Source organism: Diadema antillarum, unplaced genomic scaffold, assembly GCF_040938485.1.
Source record: "Diadema antillarum isolate AM-2024a unplaced genomic scaffold, OU_Dant_1.0 seq00001469_RagTag, whole genome shotgun sequence".
NCBI classification, from domain to species: Eukaryota; Metazoa; Echinodermata; class Echinoidea; order Diadematoida; family Diadematidae; genus Diadema; species Diadema antillarum.
Window position 1 is genome coordinate 86,081 of NW_027272208.1, and position 20,253 is coordinate 106,333.

Genomic DNA, 20,253 nt, shown 5'->3' on the forward strand with positions numbered 1-20,253 from the left:
ATGACGGATCGGAGCTTTCTCAAGGCCACGAGCACGGGTCGGAGTCTAACGGGTGAGTGGTACGCTGTGCTGCTGGCAGAGGATTCCTACATGGGAACTTCAGCAATTTCTACAAGACTCTCCAATAAACTCTTCAAGAGAACCCCTTAATGTTTATTTGAGATGTTTATGTGAGAACAGCACAAAGAGAGAGATAGAGAGAGATAAAAGTTCTTTTTGTTTCTCTTATATAGTTTGTATTTACCCCCAGAGGTAGACGACACCCTCTCAAAGATGGTAGTACCTCAGTGGTCAGGTGACTGGAGTTCAAAGTACAGAGTGTATAAATGTTTTTTTTAAGAAATGAAAAATGTATGCACGCAGTGATTTCGGTGTCGGAAGGTGAACAATCTCGAAACAAAGGAGAAACCGGGAGCATTTTTTGAGCGATTTTCTCCATAAGTTTTTACTATTTCCATTTTTCCCATTTTTTCATTTTCCATTCGATGGGAAATATCAAGGAGCTTCAAACACATTGTGTTTGAAGCTCCTTGGAAATATCTCTGATTATCAATGATACATCACCAGAAGGCTTAGGCAATGAAATATACAGTGACTTTTTTGTAAAGTGAAAATTCAGACTGTGGCTGCTTTGGACATGACGTGTCACATTAAACTTTAAGCTATAGATAATGTCACTTCAAAACACCTCTTTGTTTGTTGGTTGACAGATCAAAAATGTACAATGTCTTAATTAAGTCAATGCAAACTCTAAGCTCTATGGAATGATCTTCTGATTGGAAATAACGCGTTCACACAAAAACAAATTCACTCTCATAATTTGAGACATAGTTTTGCCAGAAGCAGAAGATAACATACATTTACGACGACTTGTTCACTATACCAACAGATTGCCTTCCTAATCCATGTATGAATGGCGGGACCTATTTTGAGACTGTAGGGGAAAACATCTGCAAGTGCCCGAGGTCATTCATCGGAGCCATGTGTGAAGTGGGTACGTTGACATTGATACATGCTAGTAGGGTGTATTTTTGTTTTATTCAACACGGTTATCAAATGTGTCTGTATTTAGCGATTATACACTCTTAAAACATCCGAGTCAGAACTGACCCGGAACTGGGTCCGTTGGGGTCACATACCGTTCCGGGTCAAAAATGACTTGGAATTTGGTCATGAAGACCCCGAATGGAGTCACCCTGACCCAATTCATGACTCTGAATGGGTCATATCTGACCTCATCCCTGGTCATTTCTGACCCGGAACGGTGTGTGACCCCAACGGACCCAGTTCCGGGTCAGTTCTGACTCAGATGTTTTAAGAGTGTATGTATCATATTATAAATGTATTTTTCTTTGTACTATATATATTCATAAGTTTGTGTTTATACAATCATGTATACAATATATATAGAACTAACTCCATTCCTTTTAAATTGAGATATTTGCGCTTAAAGCTGCTAAAAACAAAGAAAATGATAAAAAAATCAGGATATTTTTAATCCTGCCTTCTAGAATATTCCTTGTTATGTCACAAGTGAGGTTTTAGTGGAAAGGTTTGATTTTGCTCTATCTGATGATGGCCTTACTTTGAAATGTTTAAAGATGGCGCTTAGGTCATTTTGCGATAAAACTCTTTACAATCCTATACAGTTTATACAACATGTGTCTGTTTGTGTGTGTGTGTGTGTGTGTGTGTGTGTCTGTGTGTGTCTGTGTGTGTCTGTGCGTGTGTGCTGGTGGGCCTGTAAATACAATAAAGAGTGCATTACACTTTCATGTCAGTATTTTGAGAATGACCCTGTATGCCATAAAAGAAACGGAGTGCCTATAAGTAAAAGAGCTCCAAGTTATAAAAACGGTTTTATATGTTTTGCCATTTCAGCAATAAATGTACAGGGATCATTTAATCTTTTTGTGTGCCTGTTATTTTCTATTCTAATGCATTTTTGCTTGAATGTGGCGGCATTACCACGCGAAGTATGTATCTTGTTTTGCCATTTATATATTTATTTCCAGAACTCGTTTGCCCTGGAGATGACTCGTCCCCAGACTCCTGCTATCTCTACCGCCAGAACAGACAGACCTGGGATGTGGCACGGGATAGATGCGATGATCTGGGAGGATACTTGGTTGCCATAGAGACGCCAAGTGAGCTGTCCACTATCCGAGAGGAGGTTTTCATCTTGCACAACGTCACTACCGTCTACCCAACAACGTGGACAGGCCTGAATGACAGATTGATCGAAGGAGTGTACACATGGGAGCAAGTAGGTGGTAACTTACCCCTCTCGAGTAGAATGTGGATGCCAGGGCAGCCTTGGGCAGACTTTGCTGCCGATCAAGACTGTGTACTCTACAATGGAAATTTCCTGTTCGATTCTGCCTGCAATAAAAGAAGAAGCTACATTTGCGAATTCGGATATTGACTGAACAGTGTCAAGATCGACAGAATGAACTTTGTTTTTCCTATCAACAGTTTCTGCATTGAGACGAAAGTTTTAAGGTCATCACAATTTTGAAATATTATATTTTGATTGAAAGGTATTTATTAAATAACATCTCTTGCAGCCAGGATGCTGAATTGCGGATATTTTACAAAGATCATCATGAATACATTCAAATATACAAACATACATTAGAAATATTAACTATTGCACAATAAAATCAACCTTTACCATTAACCCCCCCCCCCAAAAAAAAAAAATACAATTATTCACATCTCTGTTCTTGTTTCCATAAATAATCTCTTTTGTTTAGTAAATAACCTTACTAAAAAATCAACTTTCTTTTCATCTACTCATCTTTTTTCTCCCTCCTTATAAACTTTACCATCATTATCATCACTTTCCCTCCTTCAACCTCTTCTTATTACCTGAAATTATCCTTATCATAATCATACATTATCATTTTTCATCACAAAAATTAAAATACTATTTACTCTCTATTACAAAAAATAAATCAATATACATTCATAAAAAATACTATTGCAATGAATTATACAAAACACTAGTTTCGTAGCAATAAAATTGTTCAAACTACCAAATTTCATATTTCACATGTCACAGAACAGAGAAACATAAAATATGGCAATTAAGCTGATCTAAAAAGTCTGCTCAAGACTAAACAATTCTGGCAAGTGAAAAAAAAAATGAGATGAAATCAGAAATAAATGAATGAATGGAGGGCCCATAATCAAACACATCATTAAAAAGAGAGAGAAAAAAAAACCCACCTTAACAATGGTGAATCAACATACGGTTTTTAACAAAGTTGGGTGTTTTATCGAAGAGAGAAAGTTTCGGCGTGCCTGCAACAGGCTGAACTTGAATGATAAAACACAGAGTGCATGGGCCTTATAACTTTCAGTAAAACATCAATCATATTCTTATTCGTGTGTGTGTGGATATGTATACACTGTACATGTACACGTACATTACACACGAGTGTGGCTGTATCCAGCAACTGTGGCCATGGCTACAATCACACTCGTGTGGTTGGATGGTAAAGACACACGCGTGTGGTTGTATACACTGCCATATAGATTATATATATATATATCATATATCAAGAGCCTTTGAGGACGAGTCCCGAGTATACTCGGGCAGGTGTCAATGGGAAATGCGTGTTGTAGCAAATCAAACCGTCCTCAGTGGGTTTATATAAAAGAAAACACTGGAAATGGATTCATTCGTTGCGACTTTTCACATCATTAATAAAATATCAAACGAAGCTCTCGTTATGCAGTGCGAGATTATGCAGAGTTACAAGACGATATTCTACTTTGATTGGATAGGACATGAAATGGAGGTCCCGTGTATGAAAGAGTAACAACTCATGCACGTAAAAGATCCCGCTTCATTCATTCATCGCAAAGAGCAGGGTGTTTAACCCGGTGAAGTGGTCCCACCTCATCACATCCAACTGGACCCCATGGAAGACCAGCTTAACGTAGCTGAATATGGGCTATCCAGCCATCTTCTCAGATGGAAAATGAACAAACAAATTTACGTCAGAAGAAAGGTTTTATTACTTGAACACAATTCTGTAGTATACATTATGTACTTCGTTTTTGTGTGTTTGTCATCTTTTCGGCAATCAAATACAACGCATGGATGTTAATAGGTATATCAAGTTTCAGGAATCTTGGATTTTATGTTGAACACTGACATGTCAATGACAAGACAGTTATAACAACAACCTTCTGATCTGTACGTGTAATTACGCAATATGCACAGTATCTGAAAGTTGTTATCGCACAAAGTTGCAGCCTCTGCTATCAGCTTATAAATTGCTTTATAGCCCCGTCCCTCTCCAATGGTCCTCCACTTAATATCTGATCGGCAGTCTCCATCGAATAGTTTGAAAAGAATGTGAAGTCTGTAGATTATGAAAAAAAAAAATCACACACACACACACACACACACACACACAAGAGCACAGCACTTGAACAAAATAAGCATGTACATGGTATAAGGATGTGCATTTAAAACACACACCTACCAATTCCCACATGATACCTGCCATGATTACGTTTATTTACTTCGTCATGTCACTACTTCTTTCACTGTAGGCCTACTTTATATTGCGTTCGTTATTCGTCTGTCAACCAGACAAGTATCAACTTAAAGTCAATCTATTTTTTCATATCTTGTAATGTTTTAGGTGATGTTTCATAATACAATATAATATGTTAAAATCGTTTCTCTTAACTGAAATAATGGAATTAGCATTTATTGAAAACGGTGTTGAAGCAGAACTCCTTGTACTTTAGTCATATACGGCACGGATTTAAAAGTTGTATTTGAGAAATCATATAGATATAGTAGGCTACAAGCTCTGTCCTACCATGAGAGAGAAAGAGAGAGAGAGAAAATGAGAAAAAACCCTGCATTTATATCACAAGTACTTTAAAATATGACCATTCTTCAAGCACAGTAAATATAGAGGTTCTTGCTTCAGTATATCTTATACCTCGCTTTTCGGGAGATTGTTAAAAAAATCAAATCTTTCTTGTGTTTGTCTGTGTGCTTCAGGTGTACTTAAAGTGCCAAATTGCCAGCGACTTACGGAAAGGGCTCTAGGCTTTATGATGAAATAACCTCCTTAAATGATTCTTTATTTCTCAATAAAATATATAATTCTTCTCTTGCACACGAAAACAACAGTGACTGTGGTTTGTTCATTTGACTTTGAATGTGTAAGCTTTTAATCAAAGGGACTGATATTGAGGCACTTGTGGCTTTATAAATATTTGATAGGAATCCTTTTAGATCAATGCATATTCGTTTTGACAGTATTTCATTAATAAAAGTCCATCTGGTATCAAGATCGCTCTCAAGGTGTCACTGTCAGGGAAAGCTGAAAAGCGGAATAATGTTACTCAATCGTCATGCCAATAAGGAATGTAATATACTTGCATAGATATAAATCGGTTGTAAGCTCTATCTTGTAAAGAGAGAGAAATAGGGAGGATGGAAAACTCTGGAGTTGTATTACAGGTACTTGAAGAAATGACCATTCTTCCAGAGATGGCAATTCTTCAAACACAGTACGTTGTATTATAAAATTGGAGCTTCTTGCTTCAGTATACTCTCTTGTAGGGAGGTGATGAATTAAAATAATGAACGAATTTCCTGAAGGTTACGCACGTAATAGGTGTGTGTGTGTGTGTGTGTGTGTGTGTGTGTGTGTGTGTGTGTGTGTAATACACGAAGGGGACCGTCACTGTGATGTATGTTCATTTGACATTGAATGCTTAAACCTTCAATCAAAAAGATGGGTGTCGAGGCACGATTTGGCTTGTAAATATTTATAAGCAATCATATTATCCTTTTTAAATGATTTATATTCATTTTGACTGTATTCCATTAAGCAAAGTCCATCTAGTATCAGGACCACTCTCAAAATTTCAATGTCAGGCAAGAGCATAGTAAAAATGAACGAATTTCCTGAAGGTTACGCACGTAATAGGTGTGTGTGTGTGTGTGTGTGTGTGTGTGTGTGTGTGTGTGTGTGTGTGTGTGTGTAATACACGAAGGGGACCGTCACTGTGATGTCTGTTCATTTGACATTGAATGCTTAAACCTTCAATCAAAAAGATGAGATCGAGGCACGATTTGGCTTGTAAATATTTATAAGCAATCATATTATCCTTTTTAAATGATTTATATTCATTTTGACAGTATTCCATTAAGCAAAGTCCATCTAGCATCAGGACCACTCTCAAAATTTCAATGTCAGGCAAGAGCATAGTACTACTACTACTAGAGCGTTTATACCCCAAGGACGAGGTTTATGTATTGATTATCAATTATAAATTATTATATTAATCATTCAGGAGATGGCGTGTTAGGGGCCTACACCTTTTGCATACAACAACTTTTGCAACTTCTTGTCTTTTTTCTCACGTTTCACGACGCTACAAATACGCACTCTTCACGGAATGGTTTGATTATGTTTATCAAGTTTAACAAGGCGGGTAAGAGAAATGTTAGAAATGAATGATTTGATTAATCTATCGTCTCTTGTTTATGCAGTTTGTCTTTACTATTAAGTAATGGACATGTGTGTGTTTGTGAAGGGGGGGGGGATGGAGGTTGGTTGATGGAGAAATGTCTCCCTCCTGAACGATGAAGAATTTACGTTTCGGGATTTGAAGTCTAACAATTATTAAGTATTAGGCCTATAATTATGTCATTCAATTTTCATTCAAAAAGTACGAATAAAATCAATATTCAAAGAAAGGAGAAAGACTAATTGTAAGAGACTAAGGCCTAATAACAAGCAATCCTAATCGCAGTGAGTTATTATACATGTGTATCACACACTTTTAATGCGATCGCTCACTATACCGGGTGTCCCAAAAAAAGCGGAACGGTGGATTTTCAGTACCTTGCGGTCTGAAAGTTATATATCTTTTGGCATCATTAGAAAGAGCATCTTCCGCAAAAGACTATGATACCCAAATCATTAAATTTGGTTTAGTACTTTTTATTCTACGCCAATTTCTGAAAATGCAATCATTGTCAAATTTCGCCGGATTTTTGCGACTTATGAGATAATAATTTGAGTGCGACACGCGATCCATACGGTGAATATTGTGTAAGCTCGGTGATCCATGTCAACAAAAGATACAGCTTTCACATTGGGCACGGGCCAGGAAAAAACAGTGTGTGTGTCTGTGTGTGTGTGCGCTCCAAATATGAAAGCGTTATCTTTTGTTGACATGGATCAACGAGCTTACACAATTCACCGTATGGAACGCGTGTCGCACCCAAATTATTATCTCATAAGTCGCAAAAAATTGAAAATGACTGCATTTACAGAAATTGGCGTAGAATAAAAAATACTGAACCAAATTTAATGATTTTGGTATCATAGTCTTCTGCGGAAGACGCTCTTTCTAATGATGTCAAAAAATATATCACTTTTAAAACGCAAGGTACTGAAAATCCACCGTTCCGCTTTTTTTGGGACACCCGGTATATCGTCGGAGCGGAGTAATATTTCAAAAGCCTGTTCAAGGTCGAAGCTGATTGGAAACTGTAATGCTAGCTGGCGTACCACACTTTTCATTAGCGTGGTAACGTTTGGCGTGTGCGGTACGATGAGATTGGCGTCTCCTTCTCTCTGTGTAACAACTGAACCAGGAGTTACAAAAGGTATAACATCCATTATTCGTCCCTCATGTTTTATCATTCTATTTTGTTTTGTAGCATTTTTTTTTCAAACACAGAATCTGATGTCCTTTTTCTTTCTTTCTTTGCCATGTCCTATATCCAAATCGAGAAATGATTGCCTCTTCGTTACACTTTCTATAATATGATCATTTCAGTTTGAGTTATTTATCTCTTTTACTATAGCTATATGTTGTGAACCCCCTAGCACATTAAGTCGTGTACCCCATAATACCCTTTTTTGATACAAACAAGATAAGATAAGTGTAAATTTGGTCTATTTGTCACGGCAGATCATCTTTTTTCCTCCGCAGATACTTCATTAATTCGAGATTCTGACTTATATCTTAGTAACTATGTTGTGTCGACACACAGATTCCCATGCAACGATAAAAATGGACGCAACATATCCAAAACATTCCTACTTGTAAAATTCAAAAACATAGAGTTAAATAACAGCGGTTTTTAGTTGTACTCAACTTTACAAGAAACGAGAGCGTGAAGATATCAAAAGGATTACTTCAGTCAAGGGAAAAGTACATATCTTTAGGAATCCCCATTTCGTGTATATAGGAAGTATATTGTATACATAGATCCTTAGAATATGACTGTGTGAACTAATACTTTAATCAAAGTCAGCCCCCCCCCCCCACGTTACGCCAGCTATACACAAGGTTGACCCTTCCCAAACCTAAAATTTTTTTACATGATTAGATATGGATAATATTTCCAACTTTTTTTATCATCTAGTTTCAAGTGATTACCGCTTCGATGCCCGCGATGCAGTTTTCAGAGGGTATTCATATCTTAACGGTGATATACATTCTGGCATTGAATGGAGGTGAGTTTTCGTTATTAAAATTTTGAAAAAAAGGGGGAAGTGATGCAGTACAAAAGGTCCAGGGATTTACTGTTGAGGCGGTGAAACCAAATTCGAATTACACTCGTACAGTCAACTCTTACAAGAAGCGAACTTGACATTTTTATAAAAAAATCCTTTATCCTTTTTCTTTCCTTAATTCCGTCTCCCTCTATAACCTCCCCTTCTCGTTCTCTATTGCTGTTTGTTACGTGTCTTTGTTTACCAGGAGCGTCTTTTGCCTGTGTTTGGCCTTTTGTTTCTTCATATTATTTTACCCCTATATTTCGAGTTCGATTTTTCGAGTAGCCCATCCACACTTCTACAAACTTGTCTTTTACGTGGGCCTCTCTTTACCAATAACACATTTGTTTTGGACATTAGTTTCATATGTATTACATTTTTTCTCTCCTTGAACTTGTATCAATAAAAGTGCTATTGAAAATAAAATATTACTTGAAATGAAATGTAGTGAATTATAAGATGACACAGGGCCTATACAGACACACATTATGAAAAGTTGACCTTTCCGAAAGGTGGTGAAAATTTGTTGACTGGAGATTTTTTGGCCCATATTGGTAGCCCATAATGGGCTAAAAAAAAAAAACGTCTTGGGGGAAAAAAATGTTAACGCTCATTTTGAGAATAACACTATGGATTTTGTGCTTTTGGCACCTTTTTAAAACGAAATATTTATCACGGGGTTTAATATATACACAGTTTCAATAGCAAGATTCTATGACTTTTTGTTCTCATCTGGGCTTATTATCTTTCTGTGGCTGCACCTTCAAATATAACAGAATTTGTGATATGCATATACAAATGAACAATTTTACAGCGCCTCGTACTGTGTTGGACATCCGGAAAAAAAAACAGGCAGAAAAGCTAGCGAGCTTGGTTTTTACGCTGGGGTCACAGGGTCGTAAATCATGAACATAGGTCTTTAATTGGATTTGATTATTTCAGTACGTTTTAAACATTACCGCATGAAGAATTTTATAGGTAAGTTATCGGTATGTCACAGAATATATGCTTACCATGAGCATTCCAGACAAAGGGGAAAAAATCATGAATGACAGCAGTGCTTTCAGCGACACTGTAAACGCCTTTTCCGGTTCAATAACAACGTTGGGAACTTGGCGACGTCTCGGAAGAATGATGCTTGTTAGAATGAGCGTTTAAAACCTGTTCAATCTTACAAATGTTTGAGATAATATATCACTACAAAGTTTTAAAAGACTGAGGACCTCCAGGGTGAGGCAATACCGGTGACAACATACGTACACACACACGCACACACACACACACACACACACACACACACACACTTTATTAACGGGCTTTGTAAATTTTGATTCAAATAACCCAAGCATACACTCAATCACACGCACACAAACATTACAACAACAAAAAACCAACTTCATCATCAACAAAACAAGATGTTGTCAATGTTAGGACCTACCTTACTTGCTACATTACAAGGAACATTTGTAATCTTATGAAAGTGTGCAATATTTTTTCATTACTCTATTTTGCTGTTGTAGTCAATGTAATCTCAAATATCCCATATTAAAATTTGACTGGACTTGAAATGATTTCATTGCGATCAAATTTATCATTGACATGACCATGCATCACAAAACCAACAAAAAGTTGCACGCAGTGATTTCGTGTGAGGATTCAAAATATGGGAAACAGGTCTACCTAGTGAATCTGAGTTTTTCATTTGTTTTACCTTAAAGAGCAGTGTTTCTTCTTCTACATAATTCTAAAGTTCGGGATCACAAAACGAGTGGAAAATTGTGTTTTTAGCAATATTCCTACAATACTCATATGTAGTGTGTTTAGATGTCTCTTGGAGTCCCATTTTCTTTTCTTTAAAACCTTCTACAAACTTTTCAATTTTGACTCTAAAAATTTTGAAGAGTTGATGCTACTGCTTGAAAAAAATGATATTACCCATGGATAGAACGTGATAATAGAGCATACTCAATTTCAGCATTATTTGATAATATCCTCATTGTTGCTGTTTGAGGAGTTTAACATCTTTTTTTTTTTTTTTGGTCCCATTCATTGCAAAGAGTGCGATTAGGTATGATTATGTGTTGCTAAATAGCTCGTATACTTCAGCGCCACTTTTCTCACTACACATTTTCAAGAGTTTGTGCTTCCTTTCCAGTATTTAGAAAAGTTAGGAGAGTCCATTTGAAACGAGTTATACACCATTTTAAAGCTCAAAGTCTGCTTTTTAAGAATCTGCGTTTACCTAAATACATGTATTTATGTCTGGTGACTCTTTGTCAAGTTGGAAATAATGAAAACATCATTGTTTCGTTAAAAAAGTTTAACGTATACAGTATGCGTATTATATCAAACAATGTTTTTAACCTGATACTATTTGTTACATTCTTTCAACAGTACAAGGAGAGATATGTCAGAATGTGCCATTGGTCCTTGAAGATGTTTGTTCCGAGATTTTCTCCGAGAAAGCCGGCACTTTTGTTCGGTCAACACCCAAATATTTCTCATCTGATCATCCCCACTATGACGTCATATTCCGCGAATTAGCTATAGGAATGACCAATTATTACTGCGCCCCTCCCGGTAAGTTATGATTTTGTTTACTCCTTCCCATATGCGCACTAAAGGTTGCTTTAATGAACAATGTACTGTTCTTACAGTTAAAAACGTACTGCCGCAGCCTATGTATACCCTCGTATACCTCTTACCCAGGGCTGCAGGTCAAGTAGCGCCAAAGGATATGGAACTAGTACGCACATCGTGGCATATGGAAGAAAAAACGAAGCCTGATTAATGTGTGAACATGAAATTCTATTTTCATTTCCTTGTAATGTAATCTACATATACCCCGCCACACCTATTCCCCAACACACACATGACATTATGCACATAGTACGTAGAAGGGATAACTGTTGTCATTCCAGATTAAAGTTGTGAACGTTTTCCTCAGTGTATCTTCCAAGTCTTACTCTGTAGATCTTACGGACTATCATTTTGCTGACTGACGCAATAAATGCATCTTGTCGCTTTCACTACAATCATGTGTGATACACGTGATAATCGTGTATAGTACCCTAACACAAATGAAAATGAAAAGTCTTGACAGATTAATGTTTTCTTTCGACCATCAAAGACCTCGATGTGTTTAACCAACCTAGTACCTCCTTGGTTTAACCATGTTTTCACTACACACAATAGATTGCGTGCCTAATCCATGTTTGAATGGAGGAATCTGCAGTGAAACTCTTGATCACTTTACCTGCAAGTGCCCGGAATCATTTGTTGGAAAACGCTGTGAAGAAGGTATGTAGACTGGAAGAAATGTTGAAGAAAATGAGAAGTGTTATATCAGGAGGTTGATGGACAACTATAATTGAGAAAATGTATGTATGCATGCATATAATCATACATGTAACTATTATGCGTGTATCTATGGGATTTGTGCATCAAAAAGATACGACTATTAAACAAAGATAATTATTATTCATCAATAACCTGGATAATATAGATGAAAGATACTTTATATACAAGGAAACAGTGTATCAATGGCAAAAACAACAACATCATAAAAATACCTCGTTGTATAGACCCCATTTTGTTATGAGAACAAACTTTAAATGTAAATCTTTTAAAATGAAAAAATACCTCGTTGTATAGACCCTGTTTTGTTATGTGAACAAACTTACAATGTGAATCCTTTAGAAATGAAAAGATCTTAATTTTTGTTCATTTATTTATGTACTTGTTGCTGTTGGTGGGTTTTTGTTTGTTTGTTTGTTGTTTGTTTGTTTTTTGGTCGTCTTTGGATATCCTCGTGTATTTACGTTTTCACGCGGGTGTGCGTTTTGTTTTGTTCTGTTTTGTTTGCTGTCCAGAGGTTGCCTGTCCTGGCGATCCGTCGTCACCAGACTCCTGCTATCTCTACCACCAGGACCAGCAGACCTGGGAGGTGGCCCGGGACAGATGCCGCGACCTCGGAGGATATCTGGTCGCCATAGAAACGCAAAGTGAGATGATCAGTCTTGTAAATGTTCTCATCTCGCACTACGGAATCACGCCCGTCCCTAGGACCTGGACGGGCCTGAATGACAGATCGACCGAAGGCGTCTACACTTGGGAGCACGCCGGTGGCACGTTACCTCTGTCGAGTACTATGTGGGAGCCCGGTCAGCCGTGGGGACAATCTGCAATGGGACAAGATTGTGTAGCCATGGAGGGAAATGAAATAAAAGACTTACATTGCAGTGATCAATATGGCTACATTTGCGAATTCAGGCTTTGATTTAACAATGTCAGAATGCACATGGCAGAAAGGCTGTAAACCGTGCCTTAAAAATGCTGGATCACGTAGGGCCTATATCCTCTTTCCCATCTTTCCTATTTATGTGTCTTTCTTTTTGTCGTTATAGCATTAATTTCATTTGAAATTTATGGAGAAAATATTTTTCTTCAGGAAATATTGAGATATTAAGATAGTAGTGAGCAATGGCAAAAAGAAAAGAGCATGATATTATTCTGTCCGAGTTCAAATTCCTCAGCATAGTGTTTACTCACAATAGCCATCTCTACATAGTGTATACTTTATCATGTACCTAGCAGTATAAATGAGGAAGGAAAATGATCCTCTTTGCGAGCAGAGAAGCATTAACGCGACGATGGTAATCCAAATTGTGAAAAGTGAAGTGGTTTGCAAAAATAAATTCCTCAATATTACAATGAACAAGTCCATAAAGTAAATCTTCACCTTAACAAACAAACAAACAAACAAACAAAAACAAACAAACAACTGTATCGCTGTCATAACGATGCAGTTTACCTTTGACGCGGGAAATGGGAAAAAAAAGAAGAAGATAGATACAGCATTCGTCCCGGGAGGACGCTGTCTCATCTTCGCTCACCAATGGAAACTCGGTCTCCCATGGCCCAGCATTCAAATATTTTGATAGTAAGTTGATTAAAATGATCCGAAGTGATGAGACCGTTTATTACAGGGGTGTCACCAGCTTTTTTCCAAGGAGGGTGCGTTTGGACACTTAAGAGACCTCTGAGATTTTTTTTAAATCAGATTTATTGGTTCCTGTGTCATCATGTACATTTACATAAATCTTACTCAACACTATACATTGTTCATAATGTGATTGTATACATACACGAATCTTCGCTATGAAGGACTATGCGGGGGTACATTATGTGACGGTGTGAGATCCTCGGCGAGGGAGGGACATTTTGACATTTTACAGTCCCAAAACTGCCGTTTGCAGGTGCTGGTATATTTTTTCGCTTTGGAAATTAGGGGGGGGGGGGGGGCACTGGGCCCAACTGCTGCCTGCTGCAATTACTGGCAGTAACATCAGGAGAATGGCATAACGATTAAATGCGAGCGAGCGAAGCGAGCGAGCTTGAACATTTTGACATATTTTAGTCCCCAACTGCCATTTGTAGCTATATTTTTCGCTTTGGAAATTAAGGGGGGCACTGGGTGCAACTGCTGGAAATTACTGGCAGCAACATCAGGAGAATAACATAACAATTACATGCGACAGAGCGGAGCGAGTGAGCTTGAACATTTGGACATTTTATAGTCCAAAAACTGCCGTTTGGTACCTATATTTTTTCGCTTTGGAAATTAAGAGGAGGGGCTCAATGGGGCGCAACTGCTGCCAATTATTGGCAATAACATAAGGAGAATGGCATAACGATTGAATGCGAGCGAGTGAAGCGAGCTAGCTTGAAAATTGTGACATTTTACAGTCAAAAAACTGCCGCTCGTAGCTATATTTTTTCGCTTTGGAAATTAAGGGGAGGGGGCGCACCGGACGCAACTGCCGGCAATTACTGGCAGTAACATCAGGAGAATGGCATAACGATTAAATGCGAGTGAGCGAAGCGAGCGAGATTGAAAATTTTGACATATGTTAGTCCCAAAACTGCCATTTGTAGCTATATTTTTCGCTTTGAAAATTAAGGGGGGCACTGGGCGCAACTGCTGGAAATTACTGGCAGCAACATCAGGATAATGACATAACAATTAAATGCGAGCGAGCGGAGCGAGCGAGCTTGAACATTTTGACATTTTACAGTCCAAAAACTGCCGTTTGGTACCTATATTTTTTCGCTTTGGAAATTAAGGGGGGGGCCGCAACGGGCGCAACTGCTGCCATTTATTGGCAATAACATAAGGAGAATGGCATAACGATTGAATGCGAACGAGTGAAGCGAGTGAGCTTGAAAATTGTGACATTTTACAGTCAAAAAGCTGCCGCTCGTAGCTATATTTTTTCGCTTTGGAAATTAAGGGGGGGGGGGCGCACCGGACGCAACTGCTGGCAATTACTGGCCGTACCAGGAGAATGGCATAGTTGTAATGCGAGCGAGCGAAGCGAGCGAGATTGAAAATTTTGACATATTTTAGTCCCCAAACTGCCATTTGTAGCTATATTTTTCGCTTTGGAAATTAAGGGGGGCACTGGGCGCAACTGCTGGAAATTACTGGTAGCAACATCAGGAGAATAACATAACAATTAAATGCGAGCGAGCTTGAAAATTTTGACATTTACAGTCCAAAAACTGCCGTTTGGTACCTATATTTTTTAGGTTTGAAAATTAAGGGGAGGGGTGCAACGGGAACAACTGCTGCCAATTATTGGCAATAGCATAAGGAGAATGGTATAACGATTTAATGCGAGCGAGTGAAGCGAGCGAGCTTGAAAATTGTGACATTTTACAGTCAAAAAACTGCCGCTCGTATTAGCTTTATTTTTTCGCTTTGGAAATTAAGGGGGGGGGGGGGCACCGGACGCAACTACTTTATAGCAATTACTGGCTGTAACATCATTACAATGGCATAACGATTAAATGCGAGCGAGCTTGAAAATTTTGACATTTCTACAATCTAAAAACTGCCGTTTGTAGCTATGTTTTTTCGCTTTGGAAATTAAGGGGGCGCACCGGGAGCAACTACTAGCAATTACTGGCAGTAACATCAGTAGAATGGCATAGTGACTAAATGCGAGCGAGCGGAGCGAGCGAGCTAGAAAATTTTATCATTTTACAGTCCCAAAACTGCCGTTTGTATAGCTATATTTTTTTCGCTTTGGAAATTAAGAGGGGGTGGGGACGCCCGGTGCGTCCCCTTCCCTGGATCCGCCACTGGTATATAGTCAATGATGTCGGTTTATGTTCATGATTGGGGGGGGGGGGGGGGGATGACCATCGAGGGGGGCGTCGAAGTGACCAAGCAGCTGAAAGATGTCCAAAATCTGCACCTTAGAGCATCCCCTAATTGTTTGTGTTTGTGTGTGTGTGTGTTGTATGTGTTTTATATACATGTACATGGGAAAGTTAGGAAACAACCTTTGTAAGAGGTCAAGTCTTATTATTGCCAATGCAAGGCATTTTAATATAGACTAGTATGTAAAACAACACTGCAAAATTAATGATCTAGCTTTGATACACTGCGCACATCCTGATTATATTCAGAATGCCAACCAGGAATCACGCTGAATCAGTATCTTTTGTCGGCTCCGGGCTTTTTGAACAATGTTTCACACTATACGCCTCTTAAATTATGGTTAAAAGAAATCTTAGAAAAATATCTTATTTCGTGATCACCTTTTCATGTCGATTTCAAAAGCAGTTTACTATCCCTTAAATTACGGTTTTGGTAAGTATTTTTTTTTTGTTTCGTTGTTGTTGTTGTTTTACCAGCGGATGGGGGGGGGGGGCACTTGCCCCCCATGCCGCCCCCCTCCCCCCCCCCCCCCCCCCCCCCCCCCCGTAGTTACGCCACTGAGTATCCCCCTCTCACGCGACGGAGCTTTTGCATTTTCAGAATTGAAATTCAATAATCCGTTGCACAATGAGTGAAATACCGTACGGATACAGTACGGTCGATAGATAGTAAACACTGTAAAGGAACATCAGTGCTGCCAGAGCCCGGGTGCGATTTGTGTGTGTGTGTGTGTGTTTGTTTTGTTTTGTTTTTGTCCCTGGTGAAAAATTTAAAAAAAATGATAAAAATAATAATAAAAAACAATTATATTTAGCGTCCGGCGTTGAGGTTGCTCGCAGACTGATTTTTTTTTTTTTTTTTTTTTTTTTTTTTTAGGGTCTGAAGGGGGGTGCGTTCGCACCCAGCGCACCCCCCCCCCCCCCCCCCCCTCGTGACGCCCATGTATTATGGGGTCATCCAGCTACCTCGACACCAAAATGCATGTCATACGGCAGACGAGCAAGACCTCAAAGCAAAAACAAAAACAACAACAACAAAAACATTATCATCGGTGTCGTAGATGGCGCTGTTCATCCTGTCGAGCTGAGCATTAATAATATAGTGCTAAGCTCTTGGACCTGATTTTGTTGAGGGTGTGGGTCGCGGGCTGCATGATTCGTGAGCTAAAACCTCATGGGCTTGCATGACTACTCAAATAATTAGAAACAAAAAGACAAAATGAAAAGAAAGAGACTATAGTGTGCTGATATCCCTGCATGGATGGTAATTCACTAGCATGCATGGGAACTGTATTAAAATGAAGAGCTTTAACTAATGACAACATGAAATTACGGATATTACGGATTCGATGCATATAGAATAAATGTAATTTCTACATACTGTTTGTTTTTAAGCGAACAATCATTATTCAAAACATGGAAAAAGTGTATGTCCTTCCGAAAGGGGAAACAACAGCCACTTATGGAATACCAAACTCACATGCATATTAGCCTCTCAGTATGATTCTACAAGTAAACGTATCATATTTATTTATTAATTCATTAATCTGTTTATTTATTCATTATTTTATTTATTTATCTATCTATATATTTATTCATTCATTTATCTATCTATTTATTTATTTATTTATGTAACACAGAAATATGATTTCGTATACAAACTAAGTGATTGTATTCATGATTGAGCGTCTTGAAATAACAGTTCTTAATATACAGTGGCGGATCCAGAGGGGGGCTCAACCGGCACACGCCCCCCCTTTATTTTTCGTAAAAAACAAAAGAAATAAAAAGAAAAACAATGAAATGAAACCCGGAAGTGGCACCAGAAATATCAGTCTGCCCCCCCCCCCCTTTTACAGAATTCCTGGATCCGCCCCTGATTGTGACCGGCAACGACGGTTTCAGGCAAATAAAAGTCGGGAATTCTGACAATTCATCTCTTTTTTCCCATTGAATCACGTTGTCCATTTCCTAAGCTTTGCATTGATATAAAGCACTAATTGTATTCTCCGGCACCATTACACAGTCTGCATTACCATAAAGCGAAAGATAATGCACTTTTTACATGTTCCCGACAACAAAGTCATCATCTGTTATAATACAGTAATGGGTTAGTCAAATCACACTTTCGTACACATTACAATAATCGGTCATCTGCTTTTTCATATTGTATGGAATAGGCAAATTCATCCTATCGATTGCGTGAAAAATATGATCGTTCAATCGTATGGTATCGTTTGTCATTTGTTACGTGAAAATGTTTTCCCATGGGAGAACATTACAAAAATGTTCCGTCCATGGGCGAACATAACCAATGTGCCTCCATCACGTGTCTGTGTTTAATCAATCACTAACCGGTATTTGACCAACCAATTTGATTTAAGATATCGAGCCCCTCCCCATACTAATGCCACTCCTCCAAAGGCCAATTAGTAAAAAGATTATTTATAATGAATAATATTGATTAAATGTGTATCACACAGTTGTTTATTAAGTAGGCTGCCAGAAATGGATGGGACTGCTAACATTTTGAGATTTTATTTTGCAGTGTCCCCCTCAGAAACAAAAGCAAACAAAAAATGCAAGCAACATTCTTGCTTATTATGAAAAAAAAAATAAGAACCAAAAGCACGTTCTTGTTGTGCCGCATTCAGAGAAAAGGAAATGTTTTAGCCGCAAGGATTACTACCAGCATCGCCTTCGGGTGGAAGGTCGGTCAATGTCGGTGGTCTGCTGGATAAGACGCCTGCCGATATATATGACTAAACTAGTAATTTGTAAGTCAGATGCAATGTGTTCATATCCTTTGATTTGATTTATTGGTTTCTGTATCATCATTGTACATACACATTCATGTACTATATAAACATAAATTGTTCACAGAATATTTTTTCTTCATTGCCTTTACACCATGTACAGAAAAACGTATAAGTAGTACAACAATGAATAATACAGTGGGGCTACAGCATAAGCGTGGCTTGATTTGCGTGCAGCCCCCGTACATAATACACATCAGAAAGAAAATAGGAGAAAAGGATGACTTGCGTAGAGATTCATTCTTTCATTCATTTATTTTTCATTTATGTTTTTTTTTTCCTTGGATTGGATAGTAGGAAAGAGAAATAGAAAGGAGAGGTATATCTGCTTTCACTAAAGGTTTACACAAAGTAAGTTAACCTGTATCACTGATTAGCAAGGCATGACAAAATATTTTCTTACCGAGGTATACAGATGAACAGTTGATACAGTTCATGGCCGGTTACATGATTACCCAATAGATTAAATGCATCGATATTTCTGCGAAAGAATTTCGTGTATAATACACTAACAATGACAATGAAATTACTGATATCCAGAAAGCAATATTGTTTTTACAGTTTTCCTAAAAGAGTAAATGGACTTTAAACTTCAAATTTCAGAAGGAAGAGAATTCCAAACATTGGGTCCGGTGTGTCTGGCAGATTTCAGAGCCATCACTGTTTTAGGATTATATGAATGAAACATCAGATTTTCTTGTGGGATAAGAATGTATGTCATTGTTTATTGAAATAGGGAGAAGCAAGAAGATGGCAACTGACCATTATGTAAGCGAAACATAAAAAGTGAGTTTTGCAAAAGATTAATGTCATTTACCTTAAGTGTTTTTAATTCTGCGAATAAAGGATCTGAATGGCCTCGATAATCTGAGTTGGTCCGTATACGTACAGCTTTCTTTTGTAGAAGTAATACACTACCAATGTGACTTTTTGAAGTTGCCCATACAATGTCGCGATATGAAATGTACGATAATATTAACGAATTATATAGCATAAATAAAATATTCTGAGGGACATAATACCTTAACTTATGAAGTATACCAACATTACGAGACACTGTGATCAGATATATTGCACACGAGTGTTCCATTTCATATTTTCATTCATATATTCCGAGAAATTTGACACTTTCTTTTTGTTCCAATGATATACCATCCACCATAATATTTAAATGTTGCATTTCATTTTTATGCTTCTTATAATGAAAATACATAAAATTTGTCTTTTTCGAATTGAGTGATAATCTAATACTCTTATAAACCATGAAGATAATTTCGGTAATTCAGTATTATGAGTTCTTAGGAGTGAATGAAAATCAGAATTGGAACAGAATACATTGGAGTCATCGGCAAACATTATATATTGCAGTGACTTAGATGAGTTTGAAATATCATTTATATACACTAGAAATAGTCGTAGTCCCAATATGGATCCTTGTGGGACGCCACATTGTATAGGTAATACTTCAGAGTTAACAGATTCATAGTGCACATATTGCTTTCTATTCGATAAGTAATCTTTGAACCATTCTAGTGGAATGATAACTCCATGGCACTGCAATTTACGTATGAGGGTGTGGCCAAGAGTGTCGAATGCCTTGCTTATAGGTCCATGAAAACACCGATGACATGTTTTTGCTCAGATGAGGCAGT

At 37.9% G+C, this 20,253-nt stretch overlaps 1 protein-coding gene across 1 annotated transcript; it reads left to right on the top strand.

Moving 5' to 3' along the window:
- On the top strand, nt 1–12,837 carry LOC139709758 (lithostathine-1-alpha-like). The gene is made up of 3 exons (XM_071621719.1): nt 1–52; nt 2,016–2,266; nt 12,433–12,837. The coding sequence occupies exons 1-3, from the start codon at nt 1–3 to the stop codon at nt 12,835–12,837; spliced, it is 708 nt and encodes a 235-aa protein (XP_071477820.1).
- The last annotated feature ends 7,416 nt before the right edge of the window (nt 12,838–20,253 follow it).

What these genes read in the sequence shown, in the direction of transcription:
- LOC139709758 (XM_071621719.1), top strand. Translation starts at nt 1, where the DNA reads ATGACGGATCGGAGCTTTCTCAAGGCCACGAGCACGGGTCGGAGTCTA. An exon ending in CACGGGTCGGAGTCTAACGG is followed by an intron (nt 53 to 2,015) that starts GTGAGTGGTACG and finishes ATTTATTTCCAG; the next exon opens with AACTCGTTTGCCCTGGAGAT. An exon ending in GAGTGTACACATGGGAGCAA is followed by an intron (nt 2,267 to 12,432) that starts GTAGGTGGTAAC and finishes TGCTGTCCAGAG; the next exon opens with GTTGCCTGTCCTGGCGATCC.